The sequence below is a fragment of the Chiroxiphia lanceolata genome, chromosome 1, assembly GCF_009829145.1.
Source record: "Chiroxiphia lanceolata isolate bChiLan1 chromosome 1, bChiLan1.pri, whole genome shotgun sequence".
Taxonomy (NCBI): Eukaryota; Metazoa; Chordata; class Aves; order Passeriformes; family Pipridae; genus Chiroxiphia; species Chiroxiphia lanceolata.
The window spans coordinates 155,724,752-155,745,368 of record NC_045637.1 but is presented as its reverse complement, the minus strand read 5'-3'; the positions used below and the strand labels follow the sequence as shown (position 1 = coordinate 155,745,368).

Genomic DNA, 20,617 nt, shown 5'->3' with positions numbered 1-20,617 from the left:
CCATTCCCTGTGTCCTGTCCCTCCATCCCCAGTCCCTCTCCAGCTCTCCTGGAGCCCCTTTGCATCAGTGGCTCCTAGGCAAGGTCTGCTCAATGCCAGCTACCCCAGGACAGGAATTCAGGGAATTCATGGGATCAGTGCTGTGCAGGAGGTCAAACTGGGACCACATCAGTCCTTTGGGCAGTGGAAGGGATGGATCAGGAGCTCAGCAGGAGTTCTGCAGCTCAGCCCCAGCTGGAGCAGAGCTCAGAGCAGCAGAGGACATGATCCATCAGGGGATGCTTCTGGACAGAAAGGAAAAACCACTGGGTTAGGAATCTGAGAGGGAAATGAGGAAAAGGGACTTTAATTCTAATATGTGTTCAGAAGCCAGACCCTGTAAAAACACACTTTAAATTGTTGCTCTGTATGTAACAGTCTCACCCCTGAACATACACACTGATCACCTCTCAAACAACACAACTTCTTGGTGAAGCCACTGATCCCAAAAGACAGAAACCCCAAACAAACAAACCAACCCACCTCAAGATCCTGCCTCTAACCCTTCTCTCCTCAGAAGCCAACTGCAACGTTCCTCTGATACAAAATCCCAAGGAAAACACCTTTTTGACAGTTTTTCACGTGACCAGGACTAGAGTTTATGATGAAGAATTTAATTACTCCCTCAGACAAGACACAGATCACCAAAAGCTTTATTATTGTCTGGGTTTTTAAGTGAGTGGAAAGAGAAATCCCTGTTGGACCCGAATTCTCCTCTGAAGTGTCAACATCCTAATTACAACCCATTACTTTCTGTAATGCAAAGCTAAAATTCTCCCCAACCATTATTATTACCATAATGAAAACTGCCACCAGCCAGGTCCCTGCTCCCTCCAGTGCTCGTTAGCACCAGGGAGGGAAGCAGGAGCTCAGCTTTATTCTCTTCCATAAAACAGACATTAAATTTCATGGCTCCTTATATATGAGCAGTTTTTTTCCAACTTGGCTGAGAATTTCTGTGAGTCTGATGAACTGCAAGCTCCTCTCAGGCTCAGGTGATGCCACAGTGATGCAAGAGGGAGCCAGTCTGGGCTCTGCACTTCCCCAGAACACTGAACCTCAGGCTCACCTGCAGTCTGGGATTTTAATGGACACCAAGTTTGCTGAAATCTGGGATTTTAGAACCTGCTTTGAAAGGTAACAACTAAAAGATTCTCAATGTCCCGGGTTCAAAAGGAGGGACTGTGCCCTGACATCACCCACTATCTCAGTCTGGGGGATGCAGGTGGGGGCAAATGTCTAAAGTTAAAGTTTGAAGAGTCAAAGGTCAGAGTGCAAAAGTCAGTACAACACACACCACCTCATTATATCCTGGAAATCCCTCAGGAATACACACCAGCCATGCTCTGCTCTTGCTGTCTATAAAGTAGGTGGACATGGAACATGGCACCAAGTCCAAGAGCAATTAAAACCCTCAACTAAAACTTGAATCCACAGAAATTGGTAAAGAGAAAACAGATTTTGAAAAAAAAAAAATATATTTTGAGAGAAACCAGAGCAGTGTGGTTCCTGCAAAAAGGAAAGGAAGACAATGTGCAATCAGTAATTACAGGGTGAAGAAAAGCTGTCAGATGGGACCCTCGTTCACACACAGCTCATTAGAGACCACAGACAAACACAAGTTTAGGGAGAGAAAGACAAGGAGGAGCTTTTAACAGACCTCTTAACAAGGAATCAAATCATTAAGTTGTCTGTAAAAACTGCAAGGCCAGAACTGAACACCCCCCTGTGCTCACAGAGCCCAAGGACAGGGCTTGTGTGGAGCCCCCAGAGCAGCAGGAAGGGCAAGAGAAGGTTCTCTCACCAGACCAACACCCTCAGCACTGCAGCCAGACCTGCCCAGCAGAGAAAAGCCTTTCCAAGAAATAACAAACACATTTTGGGGCTGTTTCTTAGGGATGTTCATCGACTTTTAACCATAAAAGCAGCTGCTTAAATTAGAACTGTCTGTCCTCTCACGCAGGGGTTCAAGCAGAAGAAAAGAAGGCAGCACTTGTGCTCCTTTGAGGTGTCAGGGATTGGGATGTGGACTCAGCTCTGGAACAAAGAGCCATTTCAGGCAGGGATTTGAGGGAGCTGGAAGCCCAGGCAGGGGGTGCTGGGCCAGAACCAACCTTGGCTTTAGTGGCAGCAGAGGCCAGGGCAGCAGCTGCAGCTGTGGCGACGTTTCCTTCCGAGATCTCGTGCTCCACCTTCTTCTTCCCGGCCTCGCTCTCTTTGTCTTTGCTCCCATCAACGTTCTCCTTGTTCTCCTCTGCCTCCTTCTCCTCTGCAACACATCCCCCCAGGCTGTTTGTGTGCTGCCCTGGGCCTGCAGCACCTCAGGGTGGGGAGGGCTCTCACACTAACGAGCCCCACTAATGAGCTCATCCCCAGTCACAGCCCTGCTCCCACCCAAACCCTGACAGGGACCCCCCATCTGAGAGGATCTGACCCAACACATGGACAACTTTAAACACTTTCCATTCCCATCCTCTCAGTCCATCACCTGCCATCAGCTTCCTCTCAGTGTTTCCAAATCAACTCCACCATTACACCAAATCCAAATGCTCCCTGTTCTACCTGTGCTAAAACAACTGCCAGGAAAAGACAATAAATTAATTCCCACCCCTGGAGTGTCCCAGGCCAGACTTGGAGCAACCTGGGCTACTGGAAGGTGTCCCTGCCCATGGCAGGGGGTGGCACTGGATGGGCTTTAAGGTCCCTTCCAGCCCAAACCATTCCAGGATTCCATGAGGCACAAGGGAAACATGTTAAAAATAAACAAGAATGAGGGTTCATGTAGAAAACAACATTACTCCTCAGCCTGTGAAAATCATCTGCATCACTTCACAGAGAAACTGAGCTAAAATATTAACTTTTAAGGGTAGAAGTGAACAGAGAATCATGGAATGGTTTGGGTTGGAAAAGACCTTAAGGCTCACCCCATTCCATGGGCAGGGACACCTTCCACTATCCCAAGTTGCTCCAAGCCCCATCCAATCTGGTCTTGAACAATTCCAGCAGTTCCACTTCTTTGCATCCAAAATGATCAAATGTTGGGGAATATGGGCAAAAATAAAATCATTTCTGTGCCCTCCAGGCACTTTGTTACTGCAGCTCCCTCTCTCAGTCCCTGCACAGAAAGCTCAGCTGAGCTCTACAGTGAGCTCAAGGAAGGATTTAGAGCCCGAGTTTGCAGTGAAATTAAACCAGGCTCAGTTCCACTGGAGCATGAAACAGCCTGATGTGCACGAGGAAATATTTCCAGTTGGGTTTATGGTCTGTCCCAGCACTTGGGGAAGGCTGGTAAATCCAGCACAGCTCGAGGAGCAGCTGGGAACTGTTACCTGACTTGGGCTCTGCAGCCACTTCCCCCTCAGGCTCTTTTTCTGCATTTCTCTCGTTTTCTCCTTCTGGAACTTTCTCTGCTTCCTCAGTTTCAGCCTCTGCTTTGTTTTCCACCTAAATGGGATAAAGGATTGGTTGAAGAATGTCAGACAGAGAAGACATTCCCTGTTAACCTCGTTTATAGTTTTCAAATTAATTCATTAAGGAAGAGATTAAATTGCAAAGGTTGGCTGCTGCTTAAGCCAAGTTTGACAAACATAACCCAAATCTGAATGAAAGTAAATGCCAAACTGGGCAGAATCTGTCAGGTTTGGTGACCCAGGCCAACCCAGGCTACTCTGCAGGTACAAGAAATCCTGAACTAAGCTGGTGGAATCATGGAATGGCTGGGAATAATGCAGCTTTCCAAGCCCTGAGAGAGTCTGCCACACTTACATCTCCCCAAGTGTAGCTGGCTGGCAGAGAGGCAGCAGCAGAACTACCTGGAAACAGTGAGAGGGAGCCCCAGGGCTGCACTAATCAGCCTCAGTAACTGTGTGCTAGCAGGCATTATCAACAGGCTGAAGGATAGTGATAATGAATTAATTTGATAATGATAATTGATGTCTAAGTATCTGATCTTTATGGGCAGGCTGGATCATGCCCAGCATCAGAACACAAACACACGTCCATGTCCAAGGGTCTGCCCAGACCTCCTGCCAGGAGCAGTTTCCCTGAGCAGCTCTGGAGGCACCTCAGACACAAATGGTGGTAAAACACTGATTATCCCAAACTCACCACTTCCTGGAAAGCCTTGATGGGAAGGGAATTGGTCAAGGATCTGTCAGAAAAACTTCTCCAGAGCAAAGAGCTCAGAGTAACACTTGTCTCAGAGCACATTGCAGGTCATGAACCACAAGGGGCCAACAGCCTTCTGCAGCTTAAATCTCCAATTCCTTAAATCTCCCATTCTCCCATTCCTTAAATCTCCCATTCTCCCATTCCTTAAATCATCTCCCATTCTCCAATTCCAATATCACCCCATTTACATTTCCTCCCAGTCCAACCTTTCTCCTCAGGACCAGGAATCAACACACTCATATCTCATTGCTTTGGTTTGAGATTAATTCACTCTGTGGAGCTGAGAACTATTCCCTATGGACACACTGACCAGCACATGATGTCCACCTGCCTTCCCAGGCTCTCTAAAACACAAGAATTCAGGTTTTCAGTGCCAGAATTCTCTTTCCAGCAGCAGTGTAGACCCACTCACCTTCTCAGCCTGCTGCCCCTCTGCCTCTGTTTCCATCTTTTCCTCTTCAGCTGTATCTGAGAAAACAAGAAGTGAAATATTTAGAATTGCTGTAGGATCCATTATCACTCAGTATTTATTCCAGGGTTAGCTCAGATTTTCTGGTCTCTAACAGTGGTTTCAAGAAAGACACAGCACTAAACTCCTGAAAGGCTCAAAGCTTATGACACTGGTTTTAGTTTATAAATGAAGTTTACTTGTAAATTTAAATTGAACTGGGCTTTCTGCTCAGTCCAGGACAATAAGTTGCTTATTTAAGTTACCTGTGCTCTGCTGAAGCCCCCAGTTCACCCACAGAGAGAACCCCCCCCTTGAGCTCCATAAAGAGCATCTGGATGTCCTGCTCTGCAGAGTTCCAGTCCCACACAATTCCTGTTGGTAAGTCACAGTACCAGAAGATGTTTTCCCCAACACAGACAGTTTGATCCCATGGATGGCTGTCAGGCAGGTGATGATCCTCAGTGTCAGTGCTGCCAGCCCTGGAATTGCTCCTCAGCACAGGAGCCCTGAGGTGCTGCCAGGGAGGTCTGGCCCGAGGCACCAGCACAGGCTGCAGGTCAGGGAAGGTTTAAATCCCTCTTTGCAGGTGCTGCAAGTACCAGAGTTGTCCAAACACAGACTTCAAAATAATTTTTCAACACTGGAGTGGCCTCAAGAGTTCAGGGCTGGACAGGGCTTGGAGCCAGCCCTGGGCTCATTCACTAAGTTATTGCTTTCTGAAACATTTATTTGCAATGTCCCCATAAGGACAGTTGGTCTCTGAGATCAGGGGACCACTACAAGCCCTTTGATGGGGAACACCATGAAGGTGTCTGGGTAATGCACTGCTATTCCTCATATTTTCTTGGATCAAAGTCCAAGAAATCCCAATTTATTCCAGCTCTGCAAGAAGGAACAAGAGGAAAGTGTCAGCACCACCTTGTAGTCCTGGCCCAGGATGTTACAGTTTCATGTCCAGGGCATTAAAGGAGCTTATTTAGCTCCTGGACTCGCTGTGGAACGGGTGGTGACAACCCCTGATCCATCTCTAAGCTTCTGAAGACATCAGCTGCTGCTGGTGTTCATTTTTAGTAATCCCCATTTTCCTGCTAATTCCTGTGGGCTACACTGAGGGGAAACAATGGCAATGATTCTGCAGGGAATTTCTGACACAAGTCCCTTCCATATACAAGAAAAACACACTAAAATGTCTGACTGAACGACAGTGCTTTTCCTCTTGGCTTATTTTAGGATGATAAACCTACTAATCTGAACTATCTGCCACCATAATTCAATTTAGGGACACAGTTCCTCCCGAGTTTTATCTCAGAGTTAAGATTTAGTGACCTCATAATGTCACAGGGAAAATCTCAAGTAGATTTTGTCAGACAGCTCTTTCAAGCCTAGGAGCAGAATTCCAAACTGGGCTTAAAAGTGTCATCCCTCCCAGTAAGTGGGAGAGAAGGATTTACAGAGAAAGTTGGATTCAATCCTTGAGCAAAAAAAAAAAAAAAAGAGTGGGGATGAAGTGCAGAACAGTCTGAGTGTGTCTGGGTTGGTGGAGGGGAAGGTGCTGAGCTCAAAGCACACAAACACTGTGCAGAAACACCCAAATTCTCATTCTGGTGGGGCTCAGCACTAACACCAATATTCCAACATTCCTGGTGTTGGGATGTGGAGTAACTGAGAGAGAAAAGTCTGTAGCTGTGTAAGCAATCAAACCAACCCCAGGGAGAAGGGGAGAAGAGCTGAAGCTCTGCTTCACTCGAGGCTCCAAGCCAGGTGGAACAGGCCAGGGAAGCTCCTGCCTGTGCTCCCCTCCCACTCTGAACTCAGCTGGGAATGGGGTGGGTTTGTTTTCTGACCACAACAGGATCTGCAGAATTCCAGGCTAGATTGGGTGGGAAGGGACCTCAGAGCCCATCCAGTGCCATCCCCTGCCATGGGCAGGGACACCTTCCACCAGCCCAGGTTGCTCCAAGCCCTGTCCAGACTGGCCTTGAACACTTCCAGGGATCCAGGGGCAGCCACAGCTTCTCTGGGTGAATTCCCAGACCAGTTCATGGATATGGGCAGAGCTGTTAAGGGGCTGATGCTGCTGAGGTGGAGAAAGCTCACAGAATTCCAGACTCCTTGAGGCTGGAAAAGCCCTCCCAGCCCATGGACACCCCCTGTGCCCGATGCCCACCCTGTCCCCTAACCCAGAGTGCCATGGCCAGGCCTTCCTGGGACACCTCCAGGGCTGGGCACTCCAAACCTCCCTGGGCAGCCCCTGCCAAGGCCTGACCACCCTTTCCAGGGAGAAATTCCTCAAAAATATTCCCCCAGAAGTCCCTCAAAACAGCTGAATCCAACAAAAATGAATCCCCAAGTCCCAGATGAAAGGGTCAGACCCCCCCAAACATTTCTGCCCCTCTGCACACGGGTGACAGAACTGCCTCGGGCCCCTGGGAGGGACACAAACCCACTGTACTGATTTTCTGTGTGATCTAACGAGGTTAATGAAGATCTGTACCAGAGGCATTGATTACTTGGAGAATATCCATGTCCCTGGGACAGAGGGGAAGCCTTGGCTTCAGCGAGGAAGCCCCAGAAATCCCTGTCACAGGAGAGGAACCATCACCTCTCCCTGCTCCCCTTAAACCTGACCCAGCAGGTATTGTCTGTCCCTGCAATCCTGTTGCTGTGCACATCATCTCCACAAGCACTGAGCCTCTGCACTAAAACCTGTTCTGACCAAGCCCAGTGACTTCCCAGAGCTTAAACCAACCTAAGGTCAACAAGGAGAACCAAAACATTTCCCTGGTGAGGATTTCCTGCCTTGCCAAACAGATGCAGCACCAGCAGACACGGCTGTCACAAGAGGAATGAGCAAAACCCTGCACAGAAACACTTCCTGAGCTCAGCAAATAGTTTAAAGACACCCTCCAGCCATTCCAGGCTCCTTTGTTTTCACAGAGGCAACACACACAACCTGTCAAAAGCCAATATTTAATTGAGAGGAAATGCACTACGGCCATGGAAATATCCTGGGTTATGGTAACGACATCGAAACCATCATTTCCATTTCCCACAACAACTCAGGGCTGCAGAGCCTGGGGAGCCTCCTGCCCCCCCCAGCCTGGAGGCACAGCCTGGGGGGCTCTGTGGGAGGGCTGGGGAGCTGACAGAGCTGCTGCAGCTCCTGGGGGTCCATCAGGAGGGCACTGAGGGGCTCAGCCCTCCAGGGGTGCAGGGCCAGCTCCCCTGCATCCCCCCAAACGAGGGGAGCACTCGGGAGCCAGCTCATTTCAGCACTGTTTGCATCACTCCAGAGTTCAAGCCCGCCCTGGAGACCACGAGAGGAATCACCCTGCCAAAAGTGAATGAATAAAATAACCACCAGTGTTTGCACACTTGAGTGTGGTTTCTGTGTGTGTCTGAGAACGACTCAAACCAGCCACAAAATGGGGAATTCACCCAGCCCTTTAAGGTGTTCACAGCTGCAGAACACACAAAACCAGACTGCCAATCCCTCGTGCACTGTCACAGAGCAGTGAAAACACAGCCTGGCAGTGGAAATACTTGTTGGAGAAAGAGATAAATTTTTCAGTTAACTCCCACACAGACCCTTCAGCGGGGCATGAGCCTAGAAAGGGCTTAATATTTCTCATGAGGCACAGTTTTAGAACCTCAGGGCAGGTTGCCCAGAGCAGCTGTGGCTGCCCCACCCCTGGAAATGTCCAAGGCCAGGTTGGACGGGGCTTGAGGCAACCTGGGCTAGTGGGAGGTGTCCCTGCCCATGGCAGGGGGTGGCACTGGGTGAGCTTTACAGTCCCTTCCAAACCATTCCAGGAGACTATTCCATGATTCTTTGAAAGCAGAGGACAGAGCCCACCACACTCCCCACAGCACCTGACCCACTGCAGTCTCCTCTGACCTCCACTGAAGCCTCACTTGATCAACTTAACAGGAATTATCACCAGCTTTTAGGAAACCTAACAATGAAGACTTAAAAGAAGAGATTCCTGGGTATTAACTTAAGCTCCTCCAAGCTGTTCCAGTCATTTTCCCCTTTCACATCCCATATTGTCTATAATTTACCAATATAAAGTGTTTTAAAATTATTATGGAGCTGTGATACAATTTTATTTCTGAAATGTAACAGCTCATGAACTTTAACTGTAGAATGGAACCTTAAGCAGATACTTTTATTTCTCCATAGTTGCATTTAAATGTAAAACCAACCTTCAGTGATTGAACTGCAAGGGCCTGGAGGGACAGGACAAGGGGGAATGGCTTTAAATGGGAAGAGAGTAGGATTAGATGATTGGGAAGAAATCTTGGCTGGGAGGGTGGGGAGGCCCTGGCACAGGTTGCCCAGAGAAGCTGTGGCTGTCCCTGGATCCCTGGAAGTGTCAAGGCCAGGTTGGACGGGGCTTGGAGCAACCTGGGTTAGTGGGAGCTGTCCCTGCCCATGGCAGGGGGTGGGACTGGATGAGCTTTGAGGTCCTTCCAACACAAACCATCCTGAACTCTAACTACAGTATGGAACCCTAAGTAGATATTTTTATTTCCCCACAGCTGCAGTTAAATTTAAACCCTCAGGTCTCCATGTCAGCAGCTGCACTCCCCAGCAGATCCTGTGAGGGATGATCCCACCTGTGCCACGGGAGCCCTGGACCCCAGGCCCCCAGAGCAGAGCTCTCTGGAGGTGCAAGGCACCACAGATTGCTGGGTGACCCAGTTCACTGAGGCTGAGCAGCTCCCCCAGGGAGAACCATCTGCTCTTGTCCTAATTTATTCCATTAGTCACAGCCCAGCACAAATCGCATTAACGGCGACAGGGCAGCAGCAGCTCTGAACTCACCACTCAGAAGTAATTGTGTTATGGGCATCTGCTCTGTGCCTCCCCACAGCCACTTCAGACCCTGCACTGCAACCTGGGCCCAGAGCCTCCCAGGGAAGGGCCAACCCAAGCCTGGCAGCGGGACAAACTTCCAGGGCTGGGCTGCAGGATTAGGAATTAAGACTCAAGGCAGCAAATGTGTTACAGAGGATGTGCTCAGGACAGGAGGGAACGGCCTCAGGCTGAGCCAGGGGAGGCTCCAGTTGGACATCAGGAGGAATTTCCTCATGGAAAGGGTGGTCAGGCCTTGGCAGGGGCTGCCCAGGGAGGTTTGGATAAACACCCTGGAGGTGCCCCAGGAAGGCCTGGCTGTGGCACTCAGTGCTCTGGGCTGGGGACAAGGTGGGCACTGGGCACAGGTTGACTTGATGGGCTTGGAGGGCTTTTCCAACCATTCTGTGAGGTCCTTAATCCCACAGTGACATCTCTTCTTGGAGAATATGAGAAAGGGAAACAAAGTCCTTGGAAGAAAAAAATTAACTGAAGGTGAGCATATTTTAAAGCAGCTATCAAATTAAAGTCAGTCCCAGATGGAGTAACACTGAGATCTGGTTTATAGTTGACTTGAAAATAAACCCCAAAGCCTTGTCCTTCCACCAGAGCTCCAATGCCTGCTGTCTGCCCTGAGCAAGGCAGCACTGAGGAGCAGGAGCAGCACATATCCCAGATGTTTCTGTTCCCTTTCCAGCACACACTCCACATCTTCCCAAAGCACTGAGCTGCCTCCTGTCAAGTCTGTCCCACTGAGCAGAGAACTGAGAGAAGTGACAGCAGGACTGAGTGGTCTGTTCACTTCTTTTCCATTTAAAAATGATTCTCACGAGTTAAATGGGTGACATTTTGCAATGGACATTAAGCACTATAAATAGGAGCCCTGCCTGAGTAGGACTTGAGAACTGCACAGCACCAACACACAGGTCCCTCATGATCACATCCCACAATCTGGCACCTTGCTTGTGTCCCTGGATGGGGTGACAGCAGGTCAGCCAAGAAATGCAGGAGCACATCCCAAATCCAGCCCCCAGTCAAGCTCCATCACATCCTGCTGGGTTTTACCCAGAGCCAGACGTGCCTTCACATGTCCAGTCACTACAGTCACTGAAATCCTTTGTGATGAGCTGAACAAAACAGAGCCCACAGTGCTGAGAGAGAACTAACCCTGACAAGATGGCAGGGCTGCACCAAGAGGAGGAGAGGGAAGTGTGAGCCAGCCCTGGGGACAGAGGGAACTGAGTCTGCTCAGCTGTTCCTCACCCTGCTGGGGAGAGCCCCGGGGGTTAAACACAGGGGTTACACTTGGCTGCCACTGCACAGGGAGCTGCCACCAGATGCTGTTACACTGCACAGCAAAGAACCACCCATTTACAGCTCTCAAGGTTTCAGAGAACAGACTTAACAGCAGAATATTTGCTGACCACGACAGAACTGGGCTCATCTGACACCGAGCTCCGAAAGCAGAGCTTGTTCCTGCCCCTCAGGAATGCAGAGTTACAGCAGTGTAACCCACACCCAGGGCCAGCACTGGGCTTGTCGTGTGCCAGCCCAGCAAAAATTCCTCTTCTGCTGTCACCACAGCAAGCAACACACTCAGAGTGCCAGACTCACCTCAGAACCGACTGCCAAAGCCCCTCAGTTTGGTTGATGTTAACCCCCCACAGGCAGCGTCCTCCAGCTGCTCCCACACCCACAGAATGAACGTGGAATGTTCTGCTCTGGTGTTTTTGGTCACTCCACTCTGTGCACCCCCAGCAGCGGCGTTTCCACGTGTCAGAGCAGGAACACAAACTCCCAACGCTCCACCTGGGTCCGAATTCATTCCTGTAGGGCCAGGAGCTAATCCCACAGCAAGGGGAACTGAAGTGACCCACCTCCCTCTCCTCACCCACAACTTCCATCTCCTGCTGGAGGTGAACTCCAGGTTTATTCTGAGTCAGAAGCCAAGCCCAAGGAACCCCACCTGCAGAGCTCCTGCAGTGGATGGACAATGGACAACTCACCCATCTTCTCCGGCTCATCCGGGCCCGTGCCGGCGATGCAGCTGCTCTCCAGGCCGTAGGTTGGATCCACCTTCCCTGAGGCTCGTGCTGCCTCCTGGACCTTCTTCACATGAGCTTCCACCAGCTCCAGAGGCACCTCCTCTCTGACCCGGGAAAACTCCTCTGTGAAAACACACAAAATGTTACATTCTGGTTTTGGTTTTTTTTTTTTTTGGCAAACTGAAAGTTGTATTTTCTCCAGGTAAATCCTGGGGCAAAGTGGGATCTCAAATATGCAGGTTCCTTCTTTTCACATGAGGCAGGTGGTTTTGTCTCTCTGGTGTGGCAGCAAAGACTTTCTTCTAAATTATAAAACAGTTGGGTTTGTCTTTTCAATGTGGTAGAAGAGAGTTTCTTCCCAATTACATAAAATCGTATTTCATGTGGAAAAACAAGTAAAAAGTGAAAAGAACTACTTCATCCAGTGGGTCTAATCTAAGTGGACATCTAATGTCCCCTCAACACTCGAACCTACTGGTGGAAGGTGCCCCTGCCCATGGCAGGATCCCATCACTCTTTTTCAGACCAGGCCCAGCTCCCACAGCCCCTGCCCATCAGAGACACGCTCCAGACTCCTCATTATCCACGGGGCCCTCCTGGACCCTCTCCAGCAGCTCCTTGGCTCGTACTGAGGAGCCCAGCCCCACACATGACACCCCACATGTGCCTCACGGGGCAACCTGCATGAAAACTGGCCACTGCAGTAAAACCAACACAGGCCTGGGAACCACAGAGCTGTGTCCTACGGGCACTGCAGACCCAAATTCCCGTGGATTATCCATCCCTAAGCAATCCAACCCCCCCGACTCCAGGAGCAGACAGAGCCCGGCCGTACCCAGGGCGGCCTTGGCGGCGGCCGAGGCCACTCGAGGATCCACCACCGAGGCCAGGAAGGCCACCGTGCTCATCACGGGGTTGCCCGACTGGCTGAAGGGCACGGGCTGGTAGGCCAGGGGGCCCAGGGACGCGTCCGAGTTCTCCAGGTAGGGATCCTCGATGGGCAGGCGCAGGAAGTGCAGGATGCACTCGTCCTGCGTGCGGCTCCCCACGTGCTCTGACACCTTGTTCCAGTCGTCCTTGTACATCTCCAGGGCCTGCAAAAGGCACAGAGTGACCGTGGGCACACCAGCTGCTGGGGGAAAACAGCCCTGCCTGAGGCAAAGGGACCTGCAGTGCTGGATTGGGTGGTGATGGAACAACAAATCGGGATCAGACAACCAATAAAAATCACATTCTTCCTGGTAGCAAAATTATCTGTATAAGAAACGTGAACACCTCCCTCAGACATCAGTGACATTTAAGCAAAATTATCAGTGTAAGAAATGTGAACACCTCCCTCAGACATCAGTGATATTTAAGCAAAATTATCAGTGTAAGAAATGTGAACACCTCCCTCGGATATCAGTGATATTTAAGCCCCAGGGATCATCACATGAGTTGATGCTGTTACTGTACCAAAAAGAATGGTCAGAAGATTTGGGATTTACCAACATTCACACAGTTGGTGTTTCCCCATTTGCTTTCACAGAGAACTTGGCTTGTCCTACCACATCTCACAATCCCTCAATTCCCACCACTCCTCCCCGAGGGCTCTTGTGTTCTCCCACTGAACACACAAAGCTCTTTGGGGCATGGACAGTATTTATGTCCCACACAAGCACTGGCTGTGATGGTGAAATCCAGTTTTTAGATCCAACAGATATTATGGAAGAGGAAAAGCATCAAACCAATACACCAGGGGAAAAGAGGGAAAAATATCCCACCCCCCTGAAGGCAGGAGAGATCAGATCACCAGTTATCTGATCTCTGTTAACAAGCCCTTATTGGGTAGATAAGCACTTCACAAAATAAGAACTTCTATTTCAAATCAAAGATCTTGTGATTCAGAATTTCAGTCACTTTTAAACTTAAGAAAAGCCTTAAAACAATTTAATCACCAAGAGCTACGGAAGGCCCTGCATTAGTCTATGAAAAACCAACAAATTAGTCCTGTAAAACCCTCCAAGTGGTGGTCTAATAAATTATTATACCTTAACAAGCATTTTTTCCCCTGAAAACTGTTTTAGTGAAGCATTTGTATAACATAAAATGAATGCTGAGTTATCCTGAGCCATTAATTTCTACATTTCTGAGATAATGTGAGTTTGGGAATGAATGGACAGACTGCACTGGGCAGCCTGGTCCTACCACAGCAATCACCACTCCCAAGCACTGCTGAACCCTTCTCCTGCCCTCCCTCTGATCTGCCAGGGGTTTAGTAATGAGAATAATAAAAATTAATAAAGAGTAATGAGTTTAATAAACAAGAAACTGCTCAGTTCAGTAGGTCACATTCAGGGGAAATCTTTACCCACTGTCCAGCCTTCCCCTCCCTTCCCCTCCCTCCATCCCTGGGAGCTCTGTGCCAGTTGTCCCCACGCTGCCCAGGAGATCAGCTCTGCTCCTCCAAACCCAGGGGGGTTGGTCTCTGCTCCTTCTCCTTCACTGCTCCATCCTCCTGCCACACAAACCCTCTCCCCCACTCGCTGTCCTTCCCAAAAATAGCTGGGAATGCACTTACAGTGCTCCGTGGAGACACAGAGGGGCTGGGGCAGGGAGGAGGATGCAGGGAGGGAAACTCTTTCCTCCCCCCATTAATTCAATCAACAGGCAGAGGGACAATAATTATTTTAGATATGATTTATTATTTGGAACTTGGCTGCATCTCTGCCCAAAGCTGCCCTGAGGATTTAATTGGACCGAGCTGGCTTGTTACAGCCCAATTACTTATGCTTGAACTGATATACTCTGCACTGATTTATTCAGAGGGCAAACCCAGGAAAAATGAGCAACGAAAACATTATTAATTTAAACTCATTAAATCAAATTGCAATCTCAAGATTTGTTTGGTTTGTTTTTTCTTTTGTTTTAAAACAAATATGTCACTGGATTATTTCATTAGGCTACAACTTGCTGTGTCTGACCAGAAGCTACAAATGTACAAACCACTGAATTTTAAATAATTATTATATTAATAGTATTAATTTAAATAATACATTTAAATAAATAATAGAGGAAAGCAGCCAGTGTATCAAGGCATCAGCCTTGTTTCTCCTCCAAGAATGCTGTGGAAAACATCTGAGCTGTTTACACCCCATAAGCAAATTTTTTTCCATGTGCCTATAGAAAAGTGTTGGCTAACCAGTGAATATCAACCTAAAAAAAGAAAAAAATAGAAGTTTTTGCTGTTTGGTAACCACACCCCATATCTGTGAGGGCTGAATCACAGGAGCTGAGTGTTGTTCAGCACTATCCAGGTCCCTTCTCCAGGCTCTTCCCTAACAATTTAACTTTTCAATGGGTTTATTGACACATGGGAAGACAAAAGGCTGGAACAATCAAGCAGTTGCAATCTGCTTTAAGCTCTCCAAGTAGAAATAAACAAAAATAGAACCCAAAACTGGAATTCTTAGAACCCTGAATTACGTAAAGGGAAATAAATCAGCCGTGCAGCCACTGGAGAGAGAGAATGTCCCTGGAACAGCAAAGCTGGAGAGATGATTTTTCTTTACAGGAAGTGGCAGCACTTTGAATTATTTCAGGCCACTGAGACTCCTCTTCTGATGAAGCCCAGAAAAACAACCCTGCCCTGATGTGAGCGTGGGACACCAGAACAGCCTCTGCAGGGGAGCACTTCCATCCCCACTGGAATTCCAGGACATCCCACAATCACCACGTGCTTCAGCAGCATCAGATGAAGCAACCCGGGGGACAAAAACCTGCAGCAGCTCTTTGAGCTCATTTTACAGCTCCTGACTGGAGCCATCTCTGGGATATGTCTTGCAGACTTCCAGGAAAAGAGAGAACACCCCAAGTGCAGCTCCGTGGTCAAAGCAACCAGGAGATGTGAGGGATGAAAGGGCTCCCAAAGGGGCTCCCAAAGGGGCTCCCAAAGGGGCTCCCAAAGGGGCTCCCAAAGGGGCTCCCAAAGGGGCTCCCAAAGGGGCTCCCAAAGGGGCTCCCAAAGGGGCTCCCAAAGGGGCTCCCAAAGGGGCTCCCAAAGGGGCTCCCAAAGGGGCTCCCAAAGGGGCTCCCAAAGGGGCTCCCAAAGGGGCTCCCTTCTCAGTGGCAGGAGCCAGGAACTGTCTGAGAACCACTGCACCCTCAAAGATGAGCTGTTTGCTAAGCTCTGGCATGGGCAGGGACTGTGCACATCACCAGGATGTCACACTGCAAAGACCATCAGCATTCCCAAGGATTCCCCTGAGCGGGCAGCAAACCATGGCTGGAATTATTTACCATGGCTTGAGAGTTACTCACCATCAGTTCACACTGCCAGGAATCTTTGCTGAAGGAAAACACCCCTCTGCACTGCAAAACTTGTTCTTCACTTTACCTGAAGTTCTTAAACACTTAATTTCTGGCTTGCAGGCACAAGTTAGAGCCCAATCTAATTTGTAGACCAGATATGACTCACACAGATGTTCTGCCACCTCCTCCTGCAGTGAGGTCCTTGTGCCCATGGTGGCAATTGTTCTCTAACTCCAGTGTATCAGCCAGGGGCAGGTTTTTAAAGCCTGATATCCTGCATGTTTCTGTTTCCTACCCTCGGGTTTTGCCCTCCTGAACTTACTTCCAAGAGCAGCAGCGTCTCCTGCTCTGTCCATTCTCTCCCAGCACTTGCACCTTTACTCTACAAAAAACAGGAGAAAAAAAAAAAAGAAGTGAAATAGAGGAGTTTTTGTACAAAACCTTTTAGAAGAAAACACAGAGGAGAAAAAGAGAAAAGAGGATTTTCCTAAATGATAAACCCTTCTCTGAGTGCTGAAGGCAGTGGGCTGTGTATGGTGTGTGCTGGTCCAAAATAAGTTCATCTATTTAGAAAGTTCATCAGTAAAAAATAATTTCATTTATCTATAAGTTCATCAGTAAAGAAATGATAAATCTTTACAAGTGAAATGAGCTGTGTGAGAAGGAAAAGTAATTACAGCAAGATCATTTGCACTCCAGCCATCACTTGCTCCAAGGGTTGCTGCTCCCAAATCTATACCTCATTAACTGCTGGGATTAGCAAAAAAAAAAAAAAAAAAAAATCACAAAATTCATGGTGAAACTTCCCCTCCTGTGACACCCTGACCCATCACGTGCCAAAAAAGGACAAAAGCTTGTCACCTGCTCCTAAAGAACATCACTGGGTGGCTCTGTGCCAGAGCACAGCAAAGGAAATGGGTATTTAGGGGAATAAATATTATCTCGAGATGCATTTCAGAAACATCATTAACCCAAACAGAACATTCATCATCACCCAGCAGCTGATCAGCTCCACAACAGGCTGATTTAAGAGCCAAAAACCCAACAGTCACACAGAAACCAAATAGGGAAATCAGTATCTGCCAAGAAATCTGCTCCAGCTCACTGGTACGGATCCTGTAAAGAGTCCAGAACCAGGAAGGGATTTATGGATTTGGAGAATATTTATACTCCCCATAACAAGTGCAAAATCAGTCTGTGAAATGTGAGATGAAATGAGGCTTTATAAAAAATACTTATCTCTAGAAGTACTGCTTTGGGTTTGTGGGGTTTTGAAACCAGTCTCTGAAGGAATAAATAGTGTGTAAATACTATAAATAATAGTGCATAAATAGTTATTTCTTAGGTTTAAATAGTGACCTCTTAGGCCAATGGGCTAATTACACAGAATTAAGCCTGATGTGAGCCCAAGAACTCTGGAGACTCCCCAGCTCCAAAGGTTGTGTTATGGTAACATGGGATTCCTGCAGCACCTCCAGGCACACCCAGGTATTGGGAGCAGGAGAAAGGCAGGAGGTTATGGAATCATCACAGCACTGCAGTGATGCCTCAAAGTTTTAATTATCCTGTGCAACATGTTGCAGTGACAGTCACAGAATGGCCCCTGCAACGATCTGGGGACACTTTTTGTTCTCTCAGGCTGGAAAATCCCTGCTCAGACTTGGAAAACAGGATAGCTAAAGATCCTGGTGGAGGATCTCAGCTCCTGGTCGGAATTATTGGATGGTTTGATGACTCTGAACCACTCAGCTGGAATATGCAGGAACACAGTGACTTTGGGGTTTGAAGGCTGACAGTGGAATGGGAATTGATACGCGTCTTTATTCCTACAAAATCAGAATTCCAAGACAATCACTCCTCTCAGTGTCCTGGACCAGGGAAGAAATCTAAACTGGGAGTGTAAGAGTAACAAAAGTCACCTCAGTGTCACCAAGCTGGGCACACTTGAGCAGGAAAACTCAACAGAAGGTTGAGGGGAAATAGGGGAAAATAATCCCAAGACTTGCCTTGGCTAAAGTCTTCTTTGAGTAAATGTCTGTGCGAAGGCCAAAGTTCTGCAGGTCAGTTGGCTTCTCCTTGTTCTTCTCTGGAAAACTCAACATCTGCTGAGCAGCTGGAACCTGGGGACAAACATCACAAGGGAAAGGTGACAGGGGCAAGAACTGCAAGGTTCTCAAGGTCTTCACACCAGTGTCCAACAGAACACGGACTGGACAGAGCAGCTGAACACAGGTCTGTGGAGGTGACTGTAGAACAAATCTGAGCCATGGGGGCAAGTGTTCCATGTAAAACCACCTGAAATGCTCAACCCAGCTGGACAAGAGAGGGAACGCTTCACCCACCTGGGCACAGATAATTGTGCTGCTGTGCTCCATGGCCCTGGACAGAGCCCAGGCACAGCCAGCCCTGGGACTCACCTGGGGGGTGCGGATGTGCAGCGGCATCAGCCCCGAGGGGGTGTCGGCCAGCACGTTGAAGTGAGGGGTGGGGGGTGGCCCCATGGCCATGGGGCGGCTCTCGGGGTCCACCTGGTAGTTAATGAGGCCCCACTGCTCCAGGAAAGCGTGGACCCTGCCAGAGAGAGGGGCAAATCAAAGCTTCCCAACTGAAGCCTTGCCCAAAGCCCCGAGGCCCCGGCCCGCGGTCCCCGCGGTCACCTCATGACGGCACACACGTCCCCCGTGAGGTTCCTCCTGCAGGCTGTGCTGGTCAGGTACTCCTGAGGGTTCAGCCGGTACGTGTCGATCATGAAGTTCCTGTAGGCCAGGTATCTGCAACACAGGGGGCACAGAGTCAGGGATTCAGGGCCAGGGTCACACAATCATGGCCAGGTATCTGCCACACAAGGGGCACACAGTCAGGGATTTATGGCCAGGTATCTGCAACACAGGGGGCACACAGTCAGGGATTCAGGGCCAGGGTCACACAATCATGGCCAGGTATCTGCCACACAAGGGGCACACAGTCAGGGATTCAGGGCCAGGTATCTGCAACACAGGGGGCACACAGTCATGGAATCATGGCCAGGTATCTGCAACACCAGGGCCACACAGGGGGCACACAGTCAGGGATTTATGGCCAGGTATCTGCAACACAGGGGGCACACAGTCAGGGATTCAGGGCCAGGTATCTGCAACACCAGGGCCACACAGGGGGCACACAGTCAGGGATTTATGGCCAGGTATCTGCAACACAAGGGGCACACAGTCAGGGATTCAGGGCCAGGTATCTGTAACACAGGGGGCACACAGTCAGGGATTTATGGCCAGGTATCTGCAACACAAGGACCACATGGCTCATGGGCAGGTCTCTGCCACAGAAGGGTCACACATTCATGGATTCATGCCCAGGGTCACATATCAGGGCCAGGTCTCTGCCACACAAGGGTCACACATTCATGGCCAGGCCTCTGCCACACAAGGGTTCACACATTCAGGGCTAGGTCTCTGTCACACCAGGGTCAAACATTCATGGATTCATGGCCAGGTCTCTGCCACAGAAGGGTCACACAGCTCATGGCCACTGAGGGCTAACAACATCCAGACTCTCTACTTTAGGATTCACCTCCTCCAAACACCCCTGTCACTGACAAGGAAACACCAACAGGCTGTTTTTATTGGTGAAATTTAAGAATCAGCATCCAAAGCAACAGGTAAAGTGGATTTATTTTTATATACTGAGTGTGACCCATCTCTGCCAGACTGTTTCACTCTGGATTTTCCCTGTGGTTGGATGGAAACATGCTCCAATTGCAGTCACACAAATATCTGTGTTAGGTTGGGCATCAACCAAATATTCACACAACAGTAGTAGCTGCAGAAAAAACTAGTGAGGTCTGGTCTTCCCATGGAAACAGGGTAAATAATCCTTGTCCATCCCTGTGTGAGGCTGGAAGGAAACAGGCTGCACAGAAAAGCAGCAGCACAGCAGCTGGAACACTGTTGTGGCTACACAGGGAGCTTTTAATGGATGAAGAGACGAGGGAGGAAAGGCTGGAGAACAGCAACATGGGGAAGAGTAGATCTTCGAAAAGCAGAGGATAAGAGCCCAGAGCCAGCACAGCTGGGAACAGCTGGAGCAGAAACAATCCCTGTGAGATTCCCATATTTCAGCACATGACAGCCCAAGGTTTTGGGGTTCAGCCCGTTCCCTACACTGCGGCTTCAGAGGCTCCTCAGGAAGTTTCTGCAATACCCTGATGCTTCCTAATAAAAATTCTCCAGAAAATAACCTCCCAGAAAATTACTGATAGCTCTGTTCTTTAGAGGGAAAAAACCCCCCAATCTGCCAAATTCAAGTTGGAATCATCCAGGTTGGACAGGGCTTGGAGCAACCTGGTCTGCTGGAAGGTGTCCCTGCCCACAGCAGGAGGGGAGGAATTAGGGGGTCTTTAAGTCCCTTCCCACCCAAACCATCCTGGGATTCTGTGAAGTGAGCATTCTGTGAAAAGCTGTGTTTAAAACAGTGTATTGTCAGCAGATCCCTCCCTTTGGAAAATTCCAGAGGGAATGTCTTACATGCAGTGTGTGCAAAGCAGCTGGTAACCAAAAATATAAATAAATCATCCAAGCAAAGCATAAGGAGACAGATGCTGCAAGCACAGATCCCTGCCAAAATCCCACATCTCCCTCCTGACCAAATTCCATAGGAAGCTGGCCAGGAGCAACCCTGGGGTAGGTGTTGGGCTCCTTGGGGATGTTTGGGAGCTGGAGACGAAGGGGAGCTCTTCCCTAGAGGAATATTGAGGCACATCTCTGAATGCTC

The 20,617-nt window shown here is 49.0% G+C and overlaps 1 protein-coding gene across 1 annotated transcript in view; it reads right to left on the bottom strand.

Moving 5' to 3' along the window:
- SMARCC1 (SWI/SNF related, matrix associated, actin dependent regulator of chromatin subfamily c member 1) overlaps positions 1–20,617 on the bottom strand; it is a 62,735-nt gene that overhangs the window by 17,025 nt on the left and 25,093 nt on the right. The window contains exons 16-24 of the mRNA XM_032686627.1: positions 18,511–18,624; positions 18,271–18,424; positions 17,860–17,973; positions 16,176–16,235; positions 12,399–12,657; positions 11,525–11,686; positions 4,622–4,677; positions 3,369–3,483; positions 2,154–2,308 (exon numbers count right to left, since the gene is read on the bottom strand). Of these exons, the coding sequence (XP_032542518.1) occupies positions 2,154–2,308; positions 3,369–3,483; positions 4,622–4,677; positions 11,525–11,686; positions 12,399–12,657; positions 16,176–16,235; positions 17,860–17,973; positions 18,271–18,424; positions 18,511–18,624 (1,189 nt within the window). The remainder of the gene's footprint in view (positions 1–2,153; positions 2,309–3,368; positions 3,484–4,621; positions 4,678–11,524; positions 11,687–12,398; positions 12,658–16,175; positions 16,236–17,859; positions 17,974–18,270; positions 18,425–18,510; positions 18,625–20,617) is intronic.